This window comes from Erinaceus europaeus, chromosome 6 (assembly GCF_950295315.1).
Source record: "Erinaceus europaeus chromosome 6, mEriEur2.1, whole genome shotgun sequence".
NCBI classification, from domain to species: Eukaryota; Metazoa; Chordata; class Mammalia; order Eulipotyphla; family Erinaceidae; genus Erinaceus; species Erinaceus europaeus.
The window spans coordinates 5,687,631-5,710,020 of record NC_080167.1 but is presented as its reverse complement, the minus strand read 5'-3'; the positions used below and the strand labels follow the sequence as shown (position 1 = coordinate 5,710,020).

At 46.5% G+C, this 22,390-nt stretch overlaps 2 protein-coding genes across 3 annotated transcripts in view; one reads left to right on the top strand and one right to left on the bottom strand.

Annotated features, from left to right (window-relative positions):
* The window catches only part of ACADS (acyl-CoA dehydrogenase short chain), a 379,518-nt gene that overhangs the window by 208,351 nt on the left and 148,777 nt on the right, over nucleotides 1-22,390 (top strand). The gene's annotated exons all lie outside the window — the stretch shown is intronic.
* LOC103115543 (2'-5'-oligoadenylate synthase-like protein 2) lies at nucleotides 7,126-20,936 on the bottom strand. Of its 2 annotated transcripts, none has more exons than XM_060192948.1 (6): nucleotides 20,634-20,936; nucleotides 16,567-16,855; nucleotides 13,405-13,580; nucleotides 10,214-10,455; nucleotides 9,273-9,432; nucleotides 7,126-8,333 (listed from the first exon to the last, which is right to left on the bottom strand). In XM_060192948.1, the coding sequence occupies exons 1-6, from the start codon at nucleotides 20,829-20,831 to the stop codon at nucleotides 7,857-7,859; spliced, it is 1,542 nt and encodes a 513-aa protein (XP_060048931.1). In that variant the 5' UTR covers nucleotides 20,832-20,936; the 3' UTR covers nucleotides 7,126-7,856. The 2 variants fall into 2 exon arrangements, with proteins under 2 accessions (XP_060048931.1, XP_060048932.1); XM_060192949.1 differs by having other exon boundaries at nucleotides 9,273-9,414; nucleotides 20,634-20,935.

The window sequence follows — 22,390 nt, the reverse complement described above, 5'->3', positions numbered from 1 at the left end:
TTTTACTTTGGTGCAATACGCCAATTCCATTTCAGGTTTTACTTGTGTTTTCTTTTCTGATCTTGTCTTTCAACTTCTGCCTGAGAGTGAGATCATCCTATATTCATCCTTCTGTTTCTGACTTATTTCACTCAACTTGATTTTTTCAAGGTCCATCCAAGATCGGCTGAAAATGGTGAAGTCACCATTTTTTACAGCTGAGTAGTATTCCATTGTGTATATAGACCACCACTTGCTCAGCCAGCCACTCATCTGTTGTTGGACACCTGGGTTGTTTCCAGGTTTTGGCTATTACAAATTGTGCTGCCAAGAACATATGTGAACACAGATCTTTTTGGATGGGTGTGTTGGGTTCCTTAGGATCTATCCCCAGGAGAGGAATTGCAGGATCATAGGGTAGGTCCATTTCTAGCCTTCTGAGAGTTCTCCAGACTGTTCTCCACAGAGGTTGGACCAATTGACATTCCCACCAGCAGTGCAGGAGGGTTCCTTTGACCCCACAGCCTCTCCAGCATTTGCTGCTGTTACCTTTTCTGATGTATGACATTCTCACAGGAGTGAAATGGTATCTCATTGCTGTCTTTATTTGCATTTCTCTGACAGAGACGTGGAGCATTTTTTCATGTGTTTCTCGGCCTTTTGGATCTCTTCTGTGGTGAATATTCTGTCCATGTCCTCCCCTCCATTTTTGGATGGGGTTATTTGTTGTCTTGTTGTTGAGTCTGGCAAGCTCTTTATATATGTTGGTTATTAAACTCTTGTCTGATGTATGGCATGTAAAGATCTTCTCCCATTCTGTGAGGGGTCTCTTGGTTTGGGTAGTGGTTTCTTTTGCTGTGAAGAAGCTTTTTAATTTGATGTAGTCCCATAGGTTTATACTTGCCTTAGTCTTCTTTGTAATTGGATTCGTTTCATTGAAGATGTCTTTAAAATTTATGCGGAAAAGAGTTCTGCCAATATTTTCCTCTAAGTATCTGATAGTTTGTGGTCTAACATCCAAGTCCTTGATCCACTTGGAATTTACTTTTATATTTGGTGAAATACAGTGATTCAGTTTCATTCTTCTGTATGTTTCAACCCAATGTTTCCAACACCATTTGCTGAAGAGACTCTGCTTTCCCCATGTAATAGTCTGGGCCCCTTTGTCAAAGATTAGATGTCCATAGGTGTGGGGCCTCATTTCTGGGCTCTCAATTCTATTCCACTGGTCAGTGTGTCTATTCATGTTCCAGTACCAAGCAGTTGTGAGCCCTTAAGGCTCAATTAAATAAAGTTAAAGGAGGAACATATGCCCCCAATATCCAGCTAGCAAAAGCCTTAACTACATTAATTCTCTTTAATATTTACAATAATTCGGACCTACTTCCTATTATTCTTCACTGGCAAACACCATCTACCCTCCCATCCATTAAGGTCAAATGGAGAGACCCACTCGATAAAATTTGGAAAGGGCCTGACCCCCTGTTGACCATGGGAAGGGGTTTCGCATGCGTTTCCCTCAAAATTTCTCTAAACCTGTCTGGGTTCCTGCCCGCCATGTCCGACAATACCTGCAGGATGGCACTGTTATCCCTGAAGAACAAGAAATACTACAAGAGGACCAGATACAGGATACATCCCAGGACCCATAATACAACATGGCTGAACCTACAAAATCTGGCTCACAGAGACCTCTCTCCTACCCTTTCCCTGAATATCTTATGTTATAACTGGCCAGTTGTGTTTTGTGAGTGTGTTGAATGACAAAATTTTTTTTTTCTGCTCGTAGTACTCTAAAAGGTAAGGCTTTTATATAAGGCTTTATATAAAAATGCTGGACGCAGCCAAAGTTTCTGGAGACGTTCAGAAACATTCCAAAATTTTTGTTTTTCTCCCTCTTTTGATTTTTATATATAGTTTTGGTATACATGTAAGTGTTTAGTCTTAAACTGTATGACTAATGACAGATATAAAATTGTTTTTAAAATGATATGTTTTTATAACAAAAGTGCTTTTTCCTCCAGTATGTTATAACTAAATGTTTATGGGTATGTCTCAAGTTTGGTAACAGTAACTTAACGGTCAAAAGTGTAACCCTACAGCTACATTATTACCAGACAAGGTAAAATTTAATTTGCTAAGGTAACTAACTATTTAAGGTAAAAGTCTAAATGTTTAACGTGACTATACATTCCCAAAACTAAAATATATAAATTTTATATACAGGACACCTTTGGAGGGCCCCCAAAAGTGCCCTGTAAACTATCTTGTGGAAATTATTCCACAACAGATCTGGCATCAATCTGACACTGTAAATGTTAAAATCATTGTCACGAAAATGCGTTAACTCTCTAAGCAATTTGAGTCTGTTTAAAATACGTATTTTAACTAAAATTGGTCTCAAGATCCTGCTGTAGAGACTGCTACAGGAGGTCACATTAAATGACCTTTAAATAAAATCATAAAGATATTTAAACCAATTATAATCATCGAGGTATCAACTATAATAAACCTCTAACTTGTTACAAGTTCAAATTAACCACGAGAAGCAGATTGTTTGTGTTTCTTTCACAGGAATCCCGGAAAAACCATCTGAACCCCTGCACACCTTGATGTCACCCACTAGACGGCACGACTACAGTGGCACACCTCCTGAAACCCTAGACGTCACTTAACGCGATCTGAAGAACCTGATACACAGACTCCAAGGACAGAACTTTCTCAATGCCTGCTTGCCGTTCCTGCTTCTGACTTGCCTGTCACGTGTTGACGGTTCCAGCTGGCTATCTACAGAAAAGCAGAATTCCAGCGGCTGACCTCCCTCACGCAGCGTCTCATCCCCTGCCAATTCGTCCCCTAGCCACCTACTATGGACTGAGACTTGTATCGGACTTGCTGGCATACCCTATAGACATTTTACACAAGTTTGAAGCAGCTTATTTCCCTTCACACTGCTGGTTTTTTATAGACTGATTCTGAGTAGTTCATAGACTTTACAGACTGTTGCCTTGAGGACTATATAATGCCAAATAGCCCCTCTGTTTGGTGAGTCATGCCCTCCCGCCTTCCCCTCATTATGTACCCTTACCCCCTCCCCAAGCAGGGAATGTTCCTTTACACACCAACCCTCCCCTTCACACCACACTGGCTTTTACTGCTCCCCTACTTGTCCCTATATCATTTAGGTTTATGCCCAAAAGGTTTCTGCTCCACGATAGTCTTTTACAGACTTTGAGCCATCTTATGCTATGACTAGATAGAAAGATAGAAAAAGATGTAGAGATATTGTGAAGAGATGGTTAAGCAGGCTGCGCTTAAACCTATGAGATGAGTCCCTCCAGGTAAGTCTTTCTCTCTAAAGAGGGGTTGAGCACAGGGGGACGCATAAATCTCACAAGGTTGGCAGCCATTTAAGCCTTCCCTCCCCCACAGAAAGTCCTACATCTTCCCACCTGAGCACGGCACTCTTTAATAACATTTAAGCCTGCTCCACTCCATTTTCTTTACTGTGTCCATTTAGATATAAGGGGAAAGCAGGAGATGATGCTGAGGAATTATTCTGATGCAGTCTCCGCCCCCAGGTTTTACCACGCCCCACGAAATCCTAGCAGTGCCCCCTTCAACCAATCCTGCCCCCACACATCACCCCTGGTTATTGCCCAATAAAAGCCCCCTCACTCCCCCCCCCGTCTCTGGGCCCTCGGCGCTATCTCTCTCTCTCTCTCTCTCGCTGGGCTCCTTTGGGTAGCGCACTCTCTCTCTCTGCGTGGTGAGGTAATGGGGACGGCCATTGTCTGACTCCACGTGGCCTGAGCCACCCCCCATCCTATAATAAAGATTCGTGTACCCCACTTGTTCCAGACCTCCTCTCTCTCTCTTCTTCACAGTGCAGCCTGACACCTGGCCATAACAACAACAGATGACAATGGCCCTATAATACAGTTTGAGATCTGGGAGTGTGATGCCTCAGGTTCTGTTCTTTTTTCTCAAGATTGTTTTGGCAATTCTAGGTCTTTTCTGGCTCCAGATAAACATTTGTAGCATTTTTTCTATTCTCCTAAAAAATGTGCTTGGGATCTTGATGGGGGATAGCGTTAAATTTGTAGATGGCTCTGGGTAATATATTCATTTTGATGATGTTAATTCTTCCAACTCATGAACATGGAATATCTTTCCACTTCTTTGTGTCTTTTTCAATTTCCTTGAGTAGTGTCTCATAATTTTCAGTATACAAGTCTTTCACTTCTTTGCTTAGGTTTACTCCTAGATATTTTATTGTTTTTGTTGCTATAGTAAAAGGAATTGATTTCTGGATTTCAATTTCTTCTAACTTAGTGTTTGCATAGAGGAATGCCACTGACTTTTGAATGTTAATTTTATAGCCTGACACCTTACTGTATTGCCTGATGATTTCCAAAAGCTTCTTGCTGGATTCCTTAGATTTTTCCATGTATACTATCATGTCATCTGCAAATAAGGAGAGTTTGACTTCTTCTCTTCTAATCTGTATCCCTTGAATTCCTTGCTCCTGCCTGATTGCTATGGCAAGAACTTCCAACACTATGTTAAATAGTAATGGTGATAGTGGGCAGCCCTGTCTAGTACCTGATCTGAGTGGAAATGCTTCCAGTTTTTCACCATTGAGTATGATGTTGGCTGTAGGTTTGCTATATATAGACTCCACTATCTTCAGGAATTTTCCATCTATTCCCATTTTTTGTAGTGTTTTGATCATAAAGGGATGTTGTATTTTGTCAAAGGCTTTCTCTGCATCTATTGATATGACCATGTGGTTTTTGGTCTTGCTTTTGTTGATGTGGTGGATCACATTGATTGATTTACGTATATTAAACCAACCTTGCATGCCTGGGATAAACCCCACTTGGTCATGATGAACAATCTTTTTGATATACTGCTGTATCCGGTTGGCTAGAATTTTGTTCAATATTTTCGCATCTATGTTCATCAGAGATATTGGTCTGTAGTTTTCTTTTTTGGTTGTGTCCCTGTCTGCTTTTGGTGTCAGAGTGATGTTGGCTTCATAGAAGCTGGCAGGGAGTATTCCAGTGTCTTCAATCTTCTGGAAGACTTTTAAAAGTAGAGGTATTAGTTCTTTGAAGGTTTTGTAGGATTCATTTGTAAAACCATCTGGTCCAGGACTTTTATTTTTGGGGAGATTTTTGGTAACTGTTTCAATTTCATTAGCTGTGATGGGCCTGTTCATGTTATCCACTTCCTCTTGACTTAGTTTTGGAAGTTGGTAGGTATCTAGGAAATCGTCCATTTCTTCCAGGTTCTCTAGCTTGGTGGCATATAGTTGTTCATAGAAGCCTCGCATGATATGTTGAATTTCTGCAGTGTCTGTTGTGATATCTCCTCTTTCATTTACTATCCAATTTATTTGCATCTTCTCCCTTTTTTGTTTTGTGAGTCTGGCAAAATGTCCAATAGTTCTAGTTTATCTATCTCTTCATTTAACTCCCTTATGTCTTTATTGATTTTCTGCCTGGATGATCTGTCAAGTTGAGAGAGTGGGGTGTTGAAGTCCCCTACTATGATTGTGTTACTGTTAATATATTGCTGTAACTCTTTCAGTAGACAGACACCTGCAGACCTGATTCACCATGAGTGAAGCGGACTCGCCCCTGCAGGTGGGGAGCCAGTGGCCTGAACAGGTCCTTATATGGATCCTTGCACTTCGTGCTATGTGCGCTTAACCTGCTGCGCTACTGCCCAGCCCCTCATAACAGAGATTTTTAAAATTTCCTTATTGGGGGATTAATGTTTTACATTTGACAGTAAATACAATAGTTTGTACATGCATAACATTTCTCAATTTTCCACATAACAATACAATCCCCACTAGGTCCTCTGTCATCCTTTTTGGACCTGTACTGTCCCCCCACCCACCCACCCCAGAGTCTTTGACTTTGGTGCAACACAGCAACTCCATTTCAGGTTCTACTTGTGTTTTCTCTTCTGATCTTCTTTTTCAATTTCCATAGCAGAGATTTTTAATGGCATACCACACTCCCCATTATCACAAAAGAAATGGAAGTTAAGAAAATTACTGTTTTATTTTAATTTTTATTTTTTTAAATTAAAAAAAAATTTTCCTCCAGGGTTATTGCTGGGACTCAGGGTTATTTGTGCCTGCACCACAAATCCACTGCTCCTGGAAGCCATTTTTTCCCCTTTTATTGCCGTTGTTGTTTTACTGTTGCTGTGGTTATGATTATTTTCATCATTGTTGGATAGGACAGAGAGAAATGGAGAGAGGAGGGGAAGACAGAGAGGGGGAAAGACAGACACCAGTAGACCTGCTTCACCACCTGTGAAGTGACTTCCTTGAAGGTGGGCAGTCGGGGGCTCGAACAGGGATCCTTACGCCGGTCCTTGCACTTTGCACCACCTGTGCTTAACCTGCTGTGCTACCGCCTGACTCCCTAATTTATTTTATTTTTTACCAGAACAATGCTCAGCCCTGGCTGGTGTGGGGGTGGAGAATTGAACCTGGGATGTCAGAGCCTCAAACCTGAGAGTCTCTTTGCATGACTATTATGCTATCTACCCCCACCCAGAAAATTACATTTCATTTTTTTCTATTTTTCCCCTTTTGTTGCCCTTATTATTTACTGTTGTTGTTATTACTGCTGTCGTTGTTAGATAGGACAGAGAGAAATAGAGGAGGGGAAGACAGAGAGGAGGAGAGAAAGAGGGACACCTGTGACCTACGTTACCACTTGTGAAGCGACTCCCCTGCAGGTGGGGATCCTGGGGCTCAAACTCGGATCATTACGCCCGCCTTTGTGCCATGTGTGCTTAACCTGCTGCGCTGCCGCCCAGGCCCCGCAAACATTTCTATAGAGCAGGAGACCAGCTGCTGGGGGCAAGGGAGACCAGCTGCTGGGGGCAAGCAAAGCTTCCCTCCAGACAAGGGGCTTTTATGAAAAAAAAAAAAAAAGGTCCAGTGGGGTGGTGCAGTTGAATTGGCTTCATAGATTGGCCCAGCTCCACACAAGGTGGTGGTGGGGGGTGTTCTATAGACTTCTAGGAGTGTCACCACGGTCCTTGGCTGGTTGGTCCATCATCTCATCAGTGGAACTTGTGAGAGCTTGGCATGGCCACAGGCAGAACATTGATTATTTATTTATTTATTTATTAATTTACTTTGGATAGTGACAGAGAGGACTTGAGAGGAAAGGGGGAGGCAGAGAGAGACACCTGCCGTAGAGTTTCATCACTTGTGAAGCTTCCCCCCTGCAAATGAGGACTGGGGGGGTTTGAACCCGGGTCCTTGTACACTGTAAAGTGTGCACCTAATTAGGTGCACCACGGCCTGGCTCAACAGAGACTCTCATGAACTCTGCATTCCGTGCTGAGTGCCTCCATCAGTTACTGTTAATGTTCTGTTCCGTTCAGGGTGAGGGGAGGGGGCCTGGGCCCACAGTCCTGGAGGAAAGGCTCCTGCAGACCTGAAAGGAATCGCCATTTCTCAGAACACCTAACGGGGGATGCTGATTCTACTCGCCTGGCTTCCACAGGGACTTGTGAGCCAGTGTTGAGTTCTGGAATGACAAGAGTTTTGAGAGAGTAGTGAAGGGAGGCTGAGGAGATGCCAAGGGCTGCAGTTCTCAGGGAACCTGAATGCCAGGCACTGGAACACGAGAACTCTTCTGAAGGGAACAGGGAGCTAAGGGTGTTTGTTCACATGGGTGTTTCCACTGCAGAAAGAGTGGAGAGAAGTTGATGGGGGGAACAGACCAGCGGAAGTTGACATCATCAGAAGCCTCAGTTCATTTCCCTTCCCGATCTCTGATCTCATCTTCCAGATGGCTCTGTTGGGGTTCACCAAGGGTGTCCAGTCTTCCGGGGTCCTAGTGATTTTTGATGAAGAGTGAGATGGTGTCACAGTCCTTGATTTCCAGGTCGGAGATGCGGCTGTGATTCCACACTTTATGGTCCGGGCACTTGAGTATCTGGTCCTCCTTGGCAGGGCCTCCCGCCTCTTCAATCTTCTCCTTCAGGTCCCAGATGGAGTATTCAGGGTGGATGGCAACAGGCATGCTCAGGCCATTGGGGCTCTTCACAAAGACCAGGATCTCCCCGGAGAGAGCGTCTACCACCCGGACACTCACCTTGGAGAAGATCCCGTGCTCTGCCAGCGTTCCCCGGCTGCTGAGCAGCTGCCGTTCCCCCCGGGGCTCCTGGAAGGACAGTCGCATCTTCCCATTGAGGTCATTTTTCTTCCTGATTTCTGCTTTCATCTTCAATATGGGTCTGTAGGGGTTCACCCAGAGTGTCCAGTCTTCCTTCCCTCGCTGCTTCACCGTCACCTGGATGTTCCTTGCTGGCTACAAGGGAGGGAAGGAGGGATGAAAGGAGGAAGGAAGGGATCAAGGGATCTGGCTGCCACAGCTGCCCTGTGCTCTCACACCCTCCCCACTCCAGTCACTGTGCGTGCATGATTTCACCACTCAGGGTCTCTGCTTTGTCATTCAGATAGAGAGACAGACACCATAACATGGGAGTATCTTCTGATGTCATAGTAGGTCCCATGTGGTACCAGGGCTTGAACCTGAGCTTAGCAAGGCAGGTGTCCTACCTGGTGATTGCCTACACTTGAAAAAAATTCATTGATTCACTGGAAAGAGAACCAGAGCATCTCTGTGGCCTATGTAGGTGCTGAGGCTTGAACTTGGGATCTCATGCTTTCACGTGCTGGGCTCTATGACTGCACTGCTTCCCCAGACACTTGCCCACACTTTCACAAGCGGACAGAGGCTCAGGGTGATGGCTCACTGGGGAGGACACCTGCAGTGCCCTCCACACGGCTCAGGTTTGGTTGCTGGCACCATATGGAGGTGCCCTGGCAAGGAAGCTTCGGGGGTATCCCTCCTTCTCTCTCTGTCTTTCTCACTGGAGCAGAGATTGCACTGGGCCCATCCCTGAACACACACACACACACACACACACACACACACACACACACACACACACCACGATCGATACACCAATAAGAGTGGAGGGAGGGGCTCCTAGCTCTGAGCTAGGACTGTCCCAGGCAGAGCAGGACGCATGGCCATCCTAGGCTTACAGGTCACTGGGTCTGGACTGGCCCATCAGGACAATGAGACCCCAACACTCACAGCACAAGGGGTCAGGCTGCCCCTGACTGACTGGGACAGATCTAGAAGGGTGGCACCAGCTGCAGGGGCTATGGCAGGAGCAGGGGACTTGTGTGGGGCTGACATGAGGCCATCACCAAGTCATTCACAGGGACAGGGTCACACCTGCACATGCCAGCTCTGGCTGGGGTCTTCGGTCTTGCAGCAGGGCTGCCGTAGGCAATGTGCTGCCTCCTTGGCCACCAGGTCCCATCTCTTTCCTCTTCCCAGGTTGTTGGTGGGGTCCACCGGGTCCAGGATCACAGGCCTGGAGAAAGGAGGGATGCTACGGTCCAGCACCCAGGACTCTGGGGTTGCACACACTCAGTGGACAGAGGCCTCCTGCAGGCCGAGACTCCTGATGGCTCAGGAGTGAACCTAGAACTTTGAGACAGTGAATGGCAGGGACACATGTGCCCCCAGGTATAACCCAAGCTGATCCATTTCTCTGGCCGCCTAGGACAAGGTCATCCCTCTTCTTGTACTGACAGGGCTGTGTCCAGGGGAGAAGCTTGCAGCAGGTGCAGCCTGGACCCATGGGGAACCCTGGAGAGGGCAGGGCTGAGTGACTTGCAGAAGGGGACCCCTAGGTCACACCAGCCCCTGTACTGTTTATCTTTGGATTTTCCATTACAAAAGCCAATACCTTCCCTCTCTACTTTAAGAGCACATTGTGCACTACTCAGCTCTGGCTTATGGTGATGCAGGGGATTGAACCTGGGACTTCAGAGCCTCAGGCAGGAGAGCTCTTTGCATAACCATTATGCTATCTACCCCTGCCCTCCTCAAGGCCATTTTATCCATTTTTATTGGCTAGGACAGAGAGAAATGGAGAGAGGAGTGAAGACAGAGAGGGGAAGAGAAAGATAGATACCTGCAGACCTGCTTCACCACTTGTGAAGCGACCCCCCTACAGGCGGCAAGCCAGGGACTTGAACCAGGATCCTTGCATGGGTCCTTCGTGCTTAGTACCATGTGCACTTAACCCTGTGCGCTACTGCCCACCCCCCTGAGTTTTCTAATACTTATGTGTTTGCAGTTCAATGTAATGCAACTGGCTAACTCACCTGTCTTCCTTCAACTGATTTTTGATAAAGACTTTGACGTCCTCACTCTGGAAATCATAGTACTTGGTCCAGTAGATGCAGATGTCCTCATATTCTCGGAGGAGTTTCATCACAGCCTCGAAGCCCACATCCAGGCCAAAGCTCTCGCTCTCGTCTGCACCCTCTTCCCAGACATAGATGGTCAGCAGCTCCAGCGCATACTTGGAGGGCAGGGCTGCCGTTCGATGAGCTGGCTTCACATACTAGATGGGGAGACAGGCAGGTGGGTGAGGGAGATAGTTGCCCTGGGAACTGGGAATTACCAGGCCCTGCAATTTCCAGGTCTCAGTAAGTCTTCATCAGCTTCATGTAACAGATTTCCCTTCCCCTTCCTCCCCTCCCTTCCCCTCCCACTTCCCTCCCCTCCCCTTTACTTCCCTTGCCCTCCCCTTCTCACCTTCCCTTCCTCCATCCTTCCTTCCTTTTTTCCTTTATTTGTTAAAGAGAGAGGGAAGAGGAGGAGGAGGGGGAGGAGGGAAAACCAGAGCCTTACTTTGGCATACACAGTGCCTACCATCAAACCTGGGGTCTTATGCTGTTATTGGCTTCCCAGGCAGACACAGGACACCCCAGTCTTGAATGCAGGAAGCCGTGTTTATTAATCCAGCAGACCAAGCCGACTTCGTGTCCACAAAATACCAGGCCCCGAGCACAGTGCCATTGCCCTTTTCGACAGTTATCAACTTTCCCATGGCCACTCGTAGCAACAAGCTTAATACATTACTTTTTTTAAAGTTTTTTTTTTTAAAGATTTCATTTATTTATTAATGAGAAAGATAGGAGGAGAGAGAGAAGGAACCAGACATCACTCTGGTATATGTGTTTCTGGGGACTGAACTCAGGACCTCATGCCTGAGAGCCTAGTGCCTTAGCCACTGCGCCACCTCCCGGACCACTTAATTTTTTAAAAAAGATTTTATTTATTTATTAATGAGAAAAGATAAGAGGAGAGAGAGAAAGAACCAGACATCACGCTGGTACATGCGCTGCCAGGTATTGAACTTGGGACCTCATGCTTGAGAGTCCACTGCTTTATCCACTACACCACCTCCCAGATCCCCCACCTTTTTTTTTTTAACTTGTTGCCATCAGGGTTATTGCTGGGGTTCAGTGCCAGCAATATGAATCCACTGCTCCTGGTGGCCATTTCTTTCTGTCTTACTCTCCCTCCCTCCCTCCCTCCCTTCCTTCCTTCCTTCCTTCCTTCCTTCCTTCCTACTTTCCTTCCTTCCTTCCTTCCTTCCTTCCTTCCTTCCTTCCTTCCTTTCTTTTTCTTTCTATTTTATTTGACAGACCAGAGAGAGATTGAGAGGGGAGATAGAGAGAGACAGAGAGACACCTGAAGACTTGCTTCACCATTCATGAAACTTCTCCCTTGCAGGTGGGAAGCAGGGGCTCATGCCCCAGTCCTTGCACATGGTGATAAGTGCATTTTAACTGGGTGTGCCACCACCCAGACCCCTACTTTTTCTTTTGTGTATACAGAGAGTACCACTTGTTTGGATTTCCAGCAGGTTGAGGGCCAGGAGATAGCTGGGCTAGTGGAGCATCTTATCAGGTCCAAGGTCCTGGGTTCTACCCCTCATGTCACATGGGGGCACCATGGGCAGCCTGAAGCAGGGGCTAGTAGGGTAGGGCTGTAGTGTAGTGTCCCTCCTCTCTTGTCTTTATAAATAAATGGGGGGAAAGATTGGTCTTGGAGAGGATATAGTGCCTGCTTGAGGCCCTGAACTCATTTCCTGGTGCTGCATCAGAACCCAAAACACTCTTCAACAAATGGTGTTGGAAACAATGGGTTGAAACATGCAGAAGAATGAAACTGAACCACTGTATTGCATCAAATACAAAAGTAAATTCCAAGTGGATCAAGGACTTGGATGTTAGACCACAAACTATCAGATACTTAGAGGAAAATATTGGCAGAACTCTTTTCCGCATAAATTTTAAAGACATCTTCAATGAAACGAATCCAATTACAAAGAAGACTAAGGCAAGTATAAACCTATGGGACTACATCAAATTAAAAAGCTTCTTCACAGCAAAAGAAACCACTACCCAAACCAAGAGACCCCTCACAGAATGGGAGAAGATCTTTACATGCCATACATCAGACAAGAGTTTAATAACCAACATATATAAAGAGCTTGCCAGACTCAACAACAAGACAACAAATAGCCCCATCCAAAAATGGGGGGAGGACACGGACAGTATATTCACCACAGAAGAGATCCAAAAAGCCGAAAAACACATGAAAAAATGCTCCAAGTCTCTGATTGTCAGAGAAATGCAAATAAAGACAACAATGAGATATCACTTCACTCCTGTGAGAATGTCATACATCAGAAAAGGTAATAGCAGCAAATGCTGGAGAGGCTGTGGGGTCAAAGGAACCCTCCTGCACTGCTGGTGGAAATGCCAATTGGTTCAACCTCTGTGGAGCACAGTCTGGAAGAACTCTCGGAAATGGACCTACCCTATGACCCTGCAATTGCTCTCCTGGGGATAGATCCTAAGGAACCCAACACATCCATCCAAAAAGATCTGTGTATACATATGTTCTTGGCAGCACAAGTTTTAATAGCCAAAACCTGGAAGCAACCCAGGTATCCAACAACAGATGAGTGGCTGAGCAAGTTGTGGTCTATATACACAATGGAATACTACTCAGCTATAAAAAATGGTGACTTCACTGTTTTCAGCTGAACTTGGATGAACCTTGAAAAATTCATGTTAAGTGAAATAAGTCAAAAACAGAAGGATGAATATAGGATGAGTTAGCTCTCAGCAGAAGTTGAAAAACAAGATCAGAAAAGAAAACACAAGTAGAACCTGAACTGGAGTTGGCGTATTGCACCAAAGTAAAAGACTCTGGGGTGGGTGGTGGGGAGAATACAGGTCCATGAAGGATGACAGAGGACCTAGTGGGGGTTGTATTGTTATATGGGAAACTGGGGAATGTTATGCATGTACAAACTATTGTATTTACTGTTGAATGTAAAACATTAATTCCCCCATAAAGAAATAAAAAAATAAAATACAGACAGAGAAACTATTAGACTAAAAAAAAAAAAAAAGAACCCAAAACAGATACAGAAGGCTGCTCACACCCTCCCCCATGCCCCTGCACCCCCACCCAGCACCCATGCCCGTACCTGCTGGTACCAGTGCTTCACCAGCCTCAGCAGGTCCTTGAGCTTCACTGGGCGACTCTTCACAAAGTGTCGCTGTAGCACTGCGAAGCTCGGTGAGAACTCTCCAGGGTGGCTGAAGCTTTTGATTAAGGCTTCATAGATGGCCGGCTCTGGCTTCAAGTTTGGGGAAATGTTTCCTGGGAGGGGGGCAAAGTCAGTCTTGGGGGTGAGGAAGGTGAGGAGAAGCCCATTGAGCACAGAGCCAGGTGGGAGAGCAGCCTGCTGCAGTCTGCCCCTCTGTCTCCCTTCCTCATTATCTGACGGAGGAGGTGACAGCCCACCCCATGCTCACAGGTCATGTGAAGCTCTCACATGGACCCAAGGGCAAGGTCGGCACTGAGCTGAGCTCCTGGGGTCCTCACTCCCATGCCAGTCGAGATGGAGGGAAATTCAGTGGGGCCACAGGACATCACCTTTTAAACATTTTTAAAATATTTATTTATTTGCCTCCAGGGTTATTGCTGGAATCCACTGCTCGTGGAGGCCATTTTTTCCCCTTTTGTTGCCCTTGTTTATTGTTGTTGTTATTGTTGTTGTTGGATAGAACAGAGAAATCGATAGAGGAGGGGAAGACAGAGAGGGGGAGAGAAAGATAGACACCTGCAGACCTGCTTCACTGCCTGTGAAGTGACTCCCCTGCAGATGGGGAGCTGGGGGCTCGAACTAAGATCCCTACAATGGTCCTTGAGCTTTGCACTATGTGCACTAAACCCGCTACACTACTGCCTCCCCCCCCCACTTTTTTTCTTTTCTTTTCTTTTCTTCTCTTTTCTTTTCTTTTTGGCTGAAAACAAATCTGGTCAAAATTGTCAATTTCTTGTCACGGGTGGTGTTTGTGTGTGTGTGTGAATTTCTTGGCCCAAACTCCTAGTTAATAAGTTCTGTAACTAAAATGTGAAGATCTTAAGAGTCTAGTTTTACTATTATTGTTGTTGTTGTCACTATCACTGCAGAGCACTGCTCAGCTCTGGCTTATGGTGGTGTTGGAGGTTGAACCTGGGACATTTGGTGCTTCAGGCATGAAAGTCTTTGCATAACCATTATGCTAACTCCATAGCTCTTAAGAGTCTAATTAAAAATATTTTATTTTATTTATTGGATAGGACAGAGAGAAATTTAAAGGGAAGAGGGAGATATGGAGGGAGAGAGACAAAGAGATACTTGCAAACCTGTTTCACCACTGAAAAAAGCTTTCTCTCTGCAAGTGGGGACTGGGGGCTTGAACCCAATTCCTTGCATACTATAATATGTGCACTTAACCAGGTGAGCTTCCTCCTAGCCCCGTTTAAAAACTCCTTTCTCCTCACCTACTTCTTTACACTTCCCTCAGTCACTCCAGAGTTAATCTTATCAAAGTAAGGACTACAAGAGCTGAATAAGGGCAAGAGACTGGCATACTTTAACAATGACTCTTTAGTCAGTATCAGGCCACCCCATCAGCTGGGGCTCACATCTTCTGGAAACGGTTCCAGATGCCACCAGGATGCTGGCCAGGCTTCCCTGGATTGAAGACCCCACCAATGTGTCCTGGAGCTCAGCTTCCCCAGAGACCCACCCTGGAGTCCTGAGATTCCCAAACAGAGATGATGGGCCTAGACCTCAAATAAATCCCTCTCTCCATTGTTACTGGTCATCTCTATCAGGAACAACACAAGAGACCCCTTTGGGGCGCCCCACAGGACCTTGGATCAATAACAGTAGAAAATGTTCCATCCTCTGAAGGGAGGCTGGATAATACACTCTATGTTCCACCTGAGGAAGATGGGTCCTGAAATTGGGGCAGCTTGAAATGTTCCTGCTCATGACCACAGAATGTGAGCTCAGATCTACAGGGATGCAGAGGTCACATAGGCTCCTAAATTGACTATGGCCCCCAGATCACATCACATTGATGGGGTTTACAGTCAACAGTGTTTATACCCCTTTCCCATATTTGGGAGCTACTCTCTTCCCTGATCCAGGATTCTGGCCTTTTTCCAGCCAGGACATCATCTCCCCAGACAATAACTTGGATCCACCTGCATATCAGATTTCAGGCTCAGAAAGAAAAACAAAAACAGGGAGGGGGTGGGATATGGAGATTGGGTGGTGGGAATTGTGTGGAATTGTACCCCTCCTACCCTATGGTTTTGTTAATTAATACTTTCTTAAATAAAAAAAAAGAAAAGAAAAAAACAAAAAAACACTAGCATAGTCATGGGTCCTTTGGAATATAACTAAAATAGGCCTACTAACTATCTGCAACCCCCCCCCCAATCTTCATCTGAACTCTTCCAGCCTTTGGGTTCATGATTAGTCAACAATTTGTTTGGCTTTGTATGTTAACTCTTTTTCAGCCACCAGGTTCTAGATGCTACCATGATGCCAGCTGGACTTCCCTGGGCAGACAACCCCACCAATGTGTCCTGGAGCTCCGCTTCCCCAGACCCCTTCCCCACTAGGGAAAGAGAGAGACAGGCTGGGAGTATGGATAGACCTGTCAACGCTCATGTTCAGCGGGGAAGAAATTACAGAAGCCAGACCTTCCACCTTCTGCATCGCATAATGTCTCTGGGTCCATACTCCCAGAGGGTTAAAAAATAGGAAAGTGATCAGGGAAGGGGATGGGATACAGAGTTCTAGTTGTGGGACTTGTGTGGAGCTGTACCCCTCTTATCCTATGGTTTTTGTCAGTGTTTCTTTTTATAAATAAAAATTAAAACAAACAAACAAAAAACCTCCTTTCACTTGAGCTCTAACTACAAGGGGAAAAAGAAAACTTGTTTGGTCTAGAAACTTGTTTGCTTCTGAGAAATCAGAGAAAAATCCTTTGGGGCTAGGTGCGTGGGGAACATTACCTAGGAAGAGCCCCCATCTCCCCCCAACAACCAGGCATGGGAACACTCAACATGTACGGGAGGACTTAATCTTCAAGGTACTGCTCCAGTCCCATACCTTCCGCATCCCCCTCCAAGAGCAAAGCCCACCCTCTATCACTGAGCCCTGCTGAGCTCTGGTTGATGGTGGTACAGGGGATTGAGCCCCGGGACTCCAGAGCCTCAGGCCTGAAAGTCCTTTGCAGAACCACTATGCTGCCCCCTCCCCCCAGTAGTTTTGCTGGATGGGACCCACTGCTGCCTTTACCCAGAGCATCAAAAGCGGGGAGCACATCCACTTTGATGATGTCACCGTTCTTCTTGGCCTGGACCTGGATGGACAAAGAGCGGGGGGCCCTGACCCCCTCTTTGTGGTGGATCACGGTGATGCTGTAGGCCAGGCTCCTGCTGTAGTGACCCAGCCTCTTCTTGACGAAGTCGATGACCATTTCTCGGTACAGGGCCTGGTCCCAGAAACTGGAGAAACAGCTCAGGAACACCACCATGTCGACGTCAGAGCTGTGGTTCACTGTCGTCCCTTTTCCAGAAGAACCACCCTGGGGGAGGACACAGCTCTGAGTTTCACCTTCCCTGGGGCCGGAAGCTGATGGGCCTCCTGGGTCTCCATCAGTCCGGTGGCCCTGGCTGTCACCATCACTACTTCTCTTCATGGGTTAGAAACATTATGAGCTTCATACACATGTCAGAGGGCCTCAGTGAAACCCCCAGCCCCCTGCCCACTGCGGGCTCTACACCCCTTCCCTTCCCCAGAGGTGAGCTCAGGACCAGCTCAGTGCATGGTGCCCCAAGACATGATGCCCACGTCTGCCCGAGCCAACACATTAGCCAATGGCCGTGTGTAGCCACAAACACTGAAAGTAATTAAAATGAAGTGAACTTAAAAAGCTCTCTTCAATCCCTGGATTGAAGACACCACCAATGTGTCCTGGAGCTCAGCTTCCCCAGAGACCCATCCTACTAGGGAAAGAGAGAGGCAGACTGGGAGTATGGACCGACCAGTCAACGCCCATGTTCAGCGAGGAAGCAATTACAGAAGCCAGACCTTCTACCTTCTGCAACCCACAATGACCCTGGGTCCATGCTCCCAGAGGGATAGAGAATGGGAAAGCTATCGGGGGAGGGGGTGGGATATGGAGATTGGGCGGTGGGAATTGTGTGGAGTTGTACCCCTCCTACCCTATGGTTTTGTTAATTAATCCTTTCTTTAATAAAAAAAATAAATAAATAAAAAATAAAAAGCTCTCTTTTGAGGGTTGGGTGTTAGCGCAGTGGGTTAAACACACATGGCACGAAGCGCAAGGACCAGAGTGAGGATCCCGGTTCCAGACCCCAGCTCCCCACCAGCAGAGGGGTCGCTTCACAGGCGATGAAGCAGGTCTGCAGGTATCTGTCTTTCTCTCCCCCTCTGTCTCCCCTTCCTTTCTTGATTTCTCTCTGTCCTATACAACAACAACAGCAATAACAACAACAATAACCACAACAAGGCAACAAAAGGGGGAGAAATGGCCTCCAGGAGCGGTGGATTCTTAGTGTAGCCCCAGCAATAAACCTGGAGGCAAACACAAAACAAAACAAAAAAAAAAAACCTGTCTTCTGGGGAAGGGGGGAGTTGGGCAGTGACACAACCAGTAGAGTGCACACATTACCAAATGAAAAGACCCAGGTTCCAGGCCCTGGCTCACAACTTCAGGGGGAAGCTTCCTGAGTGGTGGAGCAGGGCGGAGGTGTCTCTCCCTTTCTATCTCTATCCCCTCTGCCTTCTCAGTTTATGTATCTATATTGAAAAAGGAAAGGGGATAGCTCCTGAGAGAGATGGATTCATCACCAGGCATGAGCCACAGTGATAACACTGGTGATAATTAAGATTTTTATTTTTATTTTTATTATCACTGGTACTTTATTTATTTTATTTATTATTCAGTGCTGGTACTTTAAATCCATCACTCCCAGTGGCCTCTTCTTCCTCTTCCCCTTCTCCTTCTTTCCCTAATATATATATATATATATTTTTTTTTTCCCTTCATTGTTATCACTGGGACTCAGTGCCTGCACTAAGAATCCACTGTTCCTGAAGCTATTTTTTCCCTTTTGTTGCCCTTGTTGTTTATCATTGTTGTTGTTGTTGTTATTGCTGTTGTTGTTGTTGGATAGGACAGAGAGACAGGGACAATATAATTGAGTCTATTATAATTGTAATATTGTAATACAATAGAGACAAAATAATAGAGTCTATTATATTTGACAGGACAGAGAGAAACTGAGAGAAGAGGGGAGGGAGATAGAGAGGGAGAAAGAGATACCTGCAGACTTGCTTCATGACCACTAGTGAAGCGTCCCCCCTGCAGGTGTAGAGCTGACGCTTGAACTTGAACCCAGGTTCAAGTGCATCATAATATGTGCGCTTAACTGGGTATGCCACCACCTGGTATCCCTCTTGGCAATTATAAAAAAAATAAAACCCTCATTTCTGCTGTTACATTAGCCTCGTTTCAAGGACTTAATGGCCACTTATGGATAGTGACAATTATATAGGACAGAGCACATATTTCCATCCTGGTAGGGGTGTCTCTTGGCTAGCTCTGGTCTAGATCCACATATGTAGGCGGGAACAGGGAGCTAGCATAGCAGCTGTACAGCAGATTTTCCAGAGGCCCAAGGTTCAATCCCTGGCATCAGCATGAGCTAAAGTGGGGGCAGTGTGCTGGCCAAAAGAAAACTATTGTCAATATCGACAATTTGGACCTCAGCCTGCCATGTCACCTTGAACATGCTTTTCCATTTCTGGTTTTTAAACTTGGATTTATTGAATTTTTTTTTTTCTAGTTCTTTTTGATAGGATAGAAAGGGAAGGGGGAGATAGAGAGAGAGGGGGGGGGAAAGGTAGACACCTACAGACCTGCTTCACCACTTTTGAAGTGTCTCCCCCCCCCCACTGCAGGTGGGGAGCCAGGGGCTGGAACCCGGGTCCTTGTACATGTAATCTATATGCTAAATTAGCTGCACCACTGCCTGGCCTCAGTTTATCTTTCTTTAAATGAGCTGCCAAGAATAAACTTGGGACCGTGTGTGTGTAGGATGAGGCTGAGCCTCCCCCGGGCCTGATTTTCATTCTGTGTGTGTGTAGGGAGTTGTGGGACAGGGCACAATCTAGCACTTTTTTTTTTTTTTGCCTAAATGGTTATCACTGGGGCTCGGTGTCTGCACTACAAATCCACCGCTCCTGGAGGCTATTTCCCCATTTTCGTTGCCCTTGTTGCTGTTATTGTCGTTATTGATGCTGCTATTGGATAGGACAGAGAGAAATGGAGAGAGGAGGGGAAGACAGAGGGGGAGAGAAAGACAGATACCTGCGGACCTGCTTCACTGCTTGTGAAGCGACTCCCCTGCAGGTGGGGAGCCAGGGGTTCAAAGAGAGGTGTACGCTTATCCTGCTGCACTACTGCACCCCCAGCACATTAAAAAATATTTAATTTATTTATTAATGAGAAAGATAGGAGGAGAGAGAGAGAGAGAAAGAACCAGACATCACTCTGGTACATGTGCTGCCAGGGATTGAACTCAGGACCTCACACTTGAAAGTCCAATGCTTTATCCACTGTGCCACCTCCCCACCTCCCAGACCACAAATCAAGCACTTTCCTAGGAGAAACCAAGCTACACAGGGTGTTGACTGACTGGCTCGGACTTTAACAAATCCACTTGAATGCAGAAGTCCTCTCTTTCCCAGGCATTTCATAATCCCTTCAGCAGGGAAACCACAAGCCTAAAAAGACGCCTCTCTCTCTCTCTCTTTTAATATTAGCTTATTTATTCCTTTTTTGGTTGCCCTTGTTTTTTATTGTTGTAGTTATTATTGTTTTTATTGTTGTTGTTGGATAGGACAGAGAGAAATGGAGAGAGGAGGGAAATACAGAGAGGGGAAGAGAAAGATAGACACCTGCAGACCTGTGAAGCGACTCCCCTGCAGGTGGGGAGCCAGGGACTTGAACTGGTATCCTTACACTGGTCCTTGCGTTTTGCACCAAGCACGCTTAACCTGCTGTGCTATCAGACATCTCACTTTTTAAACTTTTATTTATTTATTTTTTAACCAGAGCACTCATTATTCAGCTCTAGTTTACGGTGGTGGTGGTGGAGGGGATTAAATGTGGGACTTTGGAGCCTCGGGGACAAGAGTCTCTTTGCATAACATATATCTTCCTTTGCCGGCCACCACCTCCCTTGACCCTTCCGACAAATGTGGGTCCAGGACACACAAGCCTCCAAGCAGCAGTCTGGGGTGTGGACCCCAGGTGGGGGTCGGGGTGCACTCACCTTTACCACCTTCAGAACCTGCACTTCCTGGTCCAGAAACAGGAGATCCCCAAAGCAGTGCTCTTTCAAGAAGCTGGAGATCCTCTGCCAGGCGTCTTGAACTTGATCCCGCCAGGCCTTCTGGGGCACCAGCATCTGCTGCACGAAGCTGCCCAGGCAGTCCGCGGGGGTCTGGTAGAGGTCCCGGAAAGTCTCCATCTCTGCAGAGCTCTGGGGATCCAGCCCTTATAAGGGGGCACTACCTGGAGCCACTCTCAGCACTACCTCTCTATCCCCGCCCAGCTGCCCAGCTCGCTGTGGAGCTCTTCCTGCAGAGAGGAAAGGAAACTGAAACTAACTCTGTATGGGGCTGGAAGCAGACGTAAAAGGAGACCGAGCTGGAAGAGCTGGGCTTGGAGTTTTCTGTGCGTGCTGCCAAGAAAAAAAACCTCGGATGCTGGGCGGAACTCCCTCTTGGGGCTCCCCATGTGACCCAGGCCCAGGGACCCCCCAGGTTACCCTGGAGCTCCCCCCTCCCCCCACCCCAATCTCGGCCTGTGTGGTGGCTGTGGGGTGTCTGCCTCAGCAGTCTGGAGGTGCTGATGCCCCAGGCAGAGGCTGGGGGGGCCTAGGGCTGAGTCCCAGGGGGGTTTGGGCCCTGGGATGGACTGAGGCTCACTTTCCAATAACAAAGGAAGAGAGAGGCCTTGCACAAGCATAAAATCACTGACTGACCTTGACTCTGGAATTTTCTTTTCTTTCTTTCTTCCTTTCTTTCTTTTCCTTCCTCCTCTCTCTCTTCCTTTTTCTCTCATTTAGATAGAGACAAGGGGGGCTGGGCTGTAGCGCACCATGTTAAGTGCACAAAATACGAAGCGCAAGGACCAGCACAAGGATCCCCATCTGAGCCCCTGGCTCCCCACCTGCAGGGGGGGTCACTTCACAAGCGGTGAAGCAGGTCTGCAGGTGTCTGTCTTTCTTTTCCCATCTCTATCTTCTCATCCCCTCTAGATTTCTTTCTGTCCTATCAAAAATAAATAAATAATAAATAAATAGCTACAGAGCAGTGGATTCGTGGTGTAGGCACTGAGCCCTAGCGATAACCCTGGAGGAAGAAAAAAACAAAAAGATAGAGACAAGAAGAGAGAAAGAAATAGAGATAGAGGGAGTCGGGCTGTAGCGCAGCGGGTTAAGCACACGTGGCGCAAAGCGCAAGGACCGAGATAAGGATCCCTGTTCGAGCCCCCGGCTCCCCACCTGCAGGGGAGTCGCTCCACAGGCGGTGAAGCAGGTCTGCAGGTGTCTGTCTTTCTCTCCCCCTCTCTGTCTTCCCCATCTCTCTCCATTTCTCTCTGTCCTATCCAACAATGACGACATCAATAACAATAACAACTACAACAATGAAACAACAACGACAACAAAAGGAATAACAAACAAATAAATAAATAAAAAGAGACAGATAGAGTGATAGCAGCACCAAAGCTTCCTTCAATACAGTGGAGGTGGGGGCTCAAACCTGGGCTGTGCACGTGGTAAAGCAGCCTATTATCCAAGTGAGCTAGTTCACCAGCTCCAGGTCTGAGTTTCTATTCTTTTTTTTATCCAGATAGTTATCATAGATCCCATGTGTACATACTATTAAATTAATTTTTTCTTTCTACCAACCCATTGGTTACTATTTTATTTACTTAACTGGTGAGTGAACTGCCTAGAAGAGGGGGGCCGGGTGGTGGCATACCTGGTTGCAGTATACATTACAGTATACATTACTGTATACA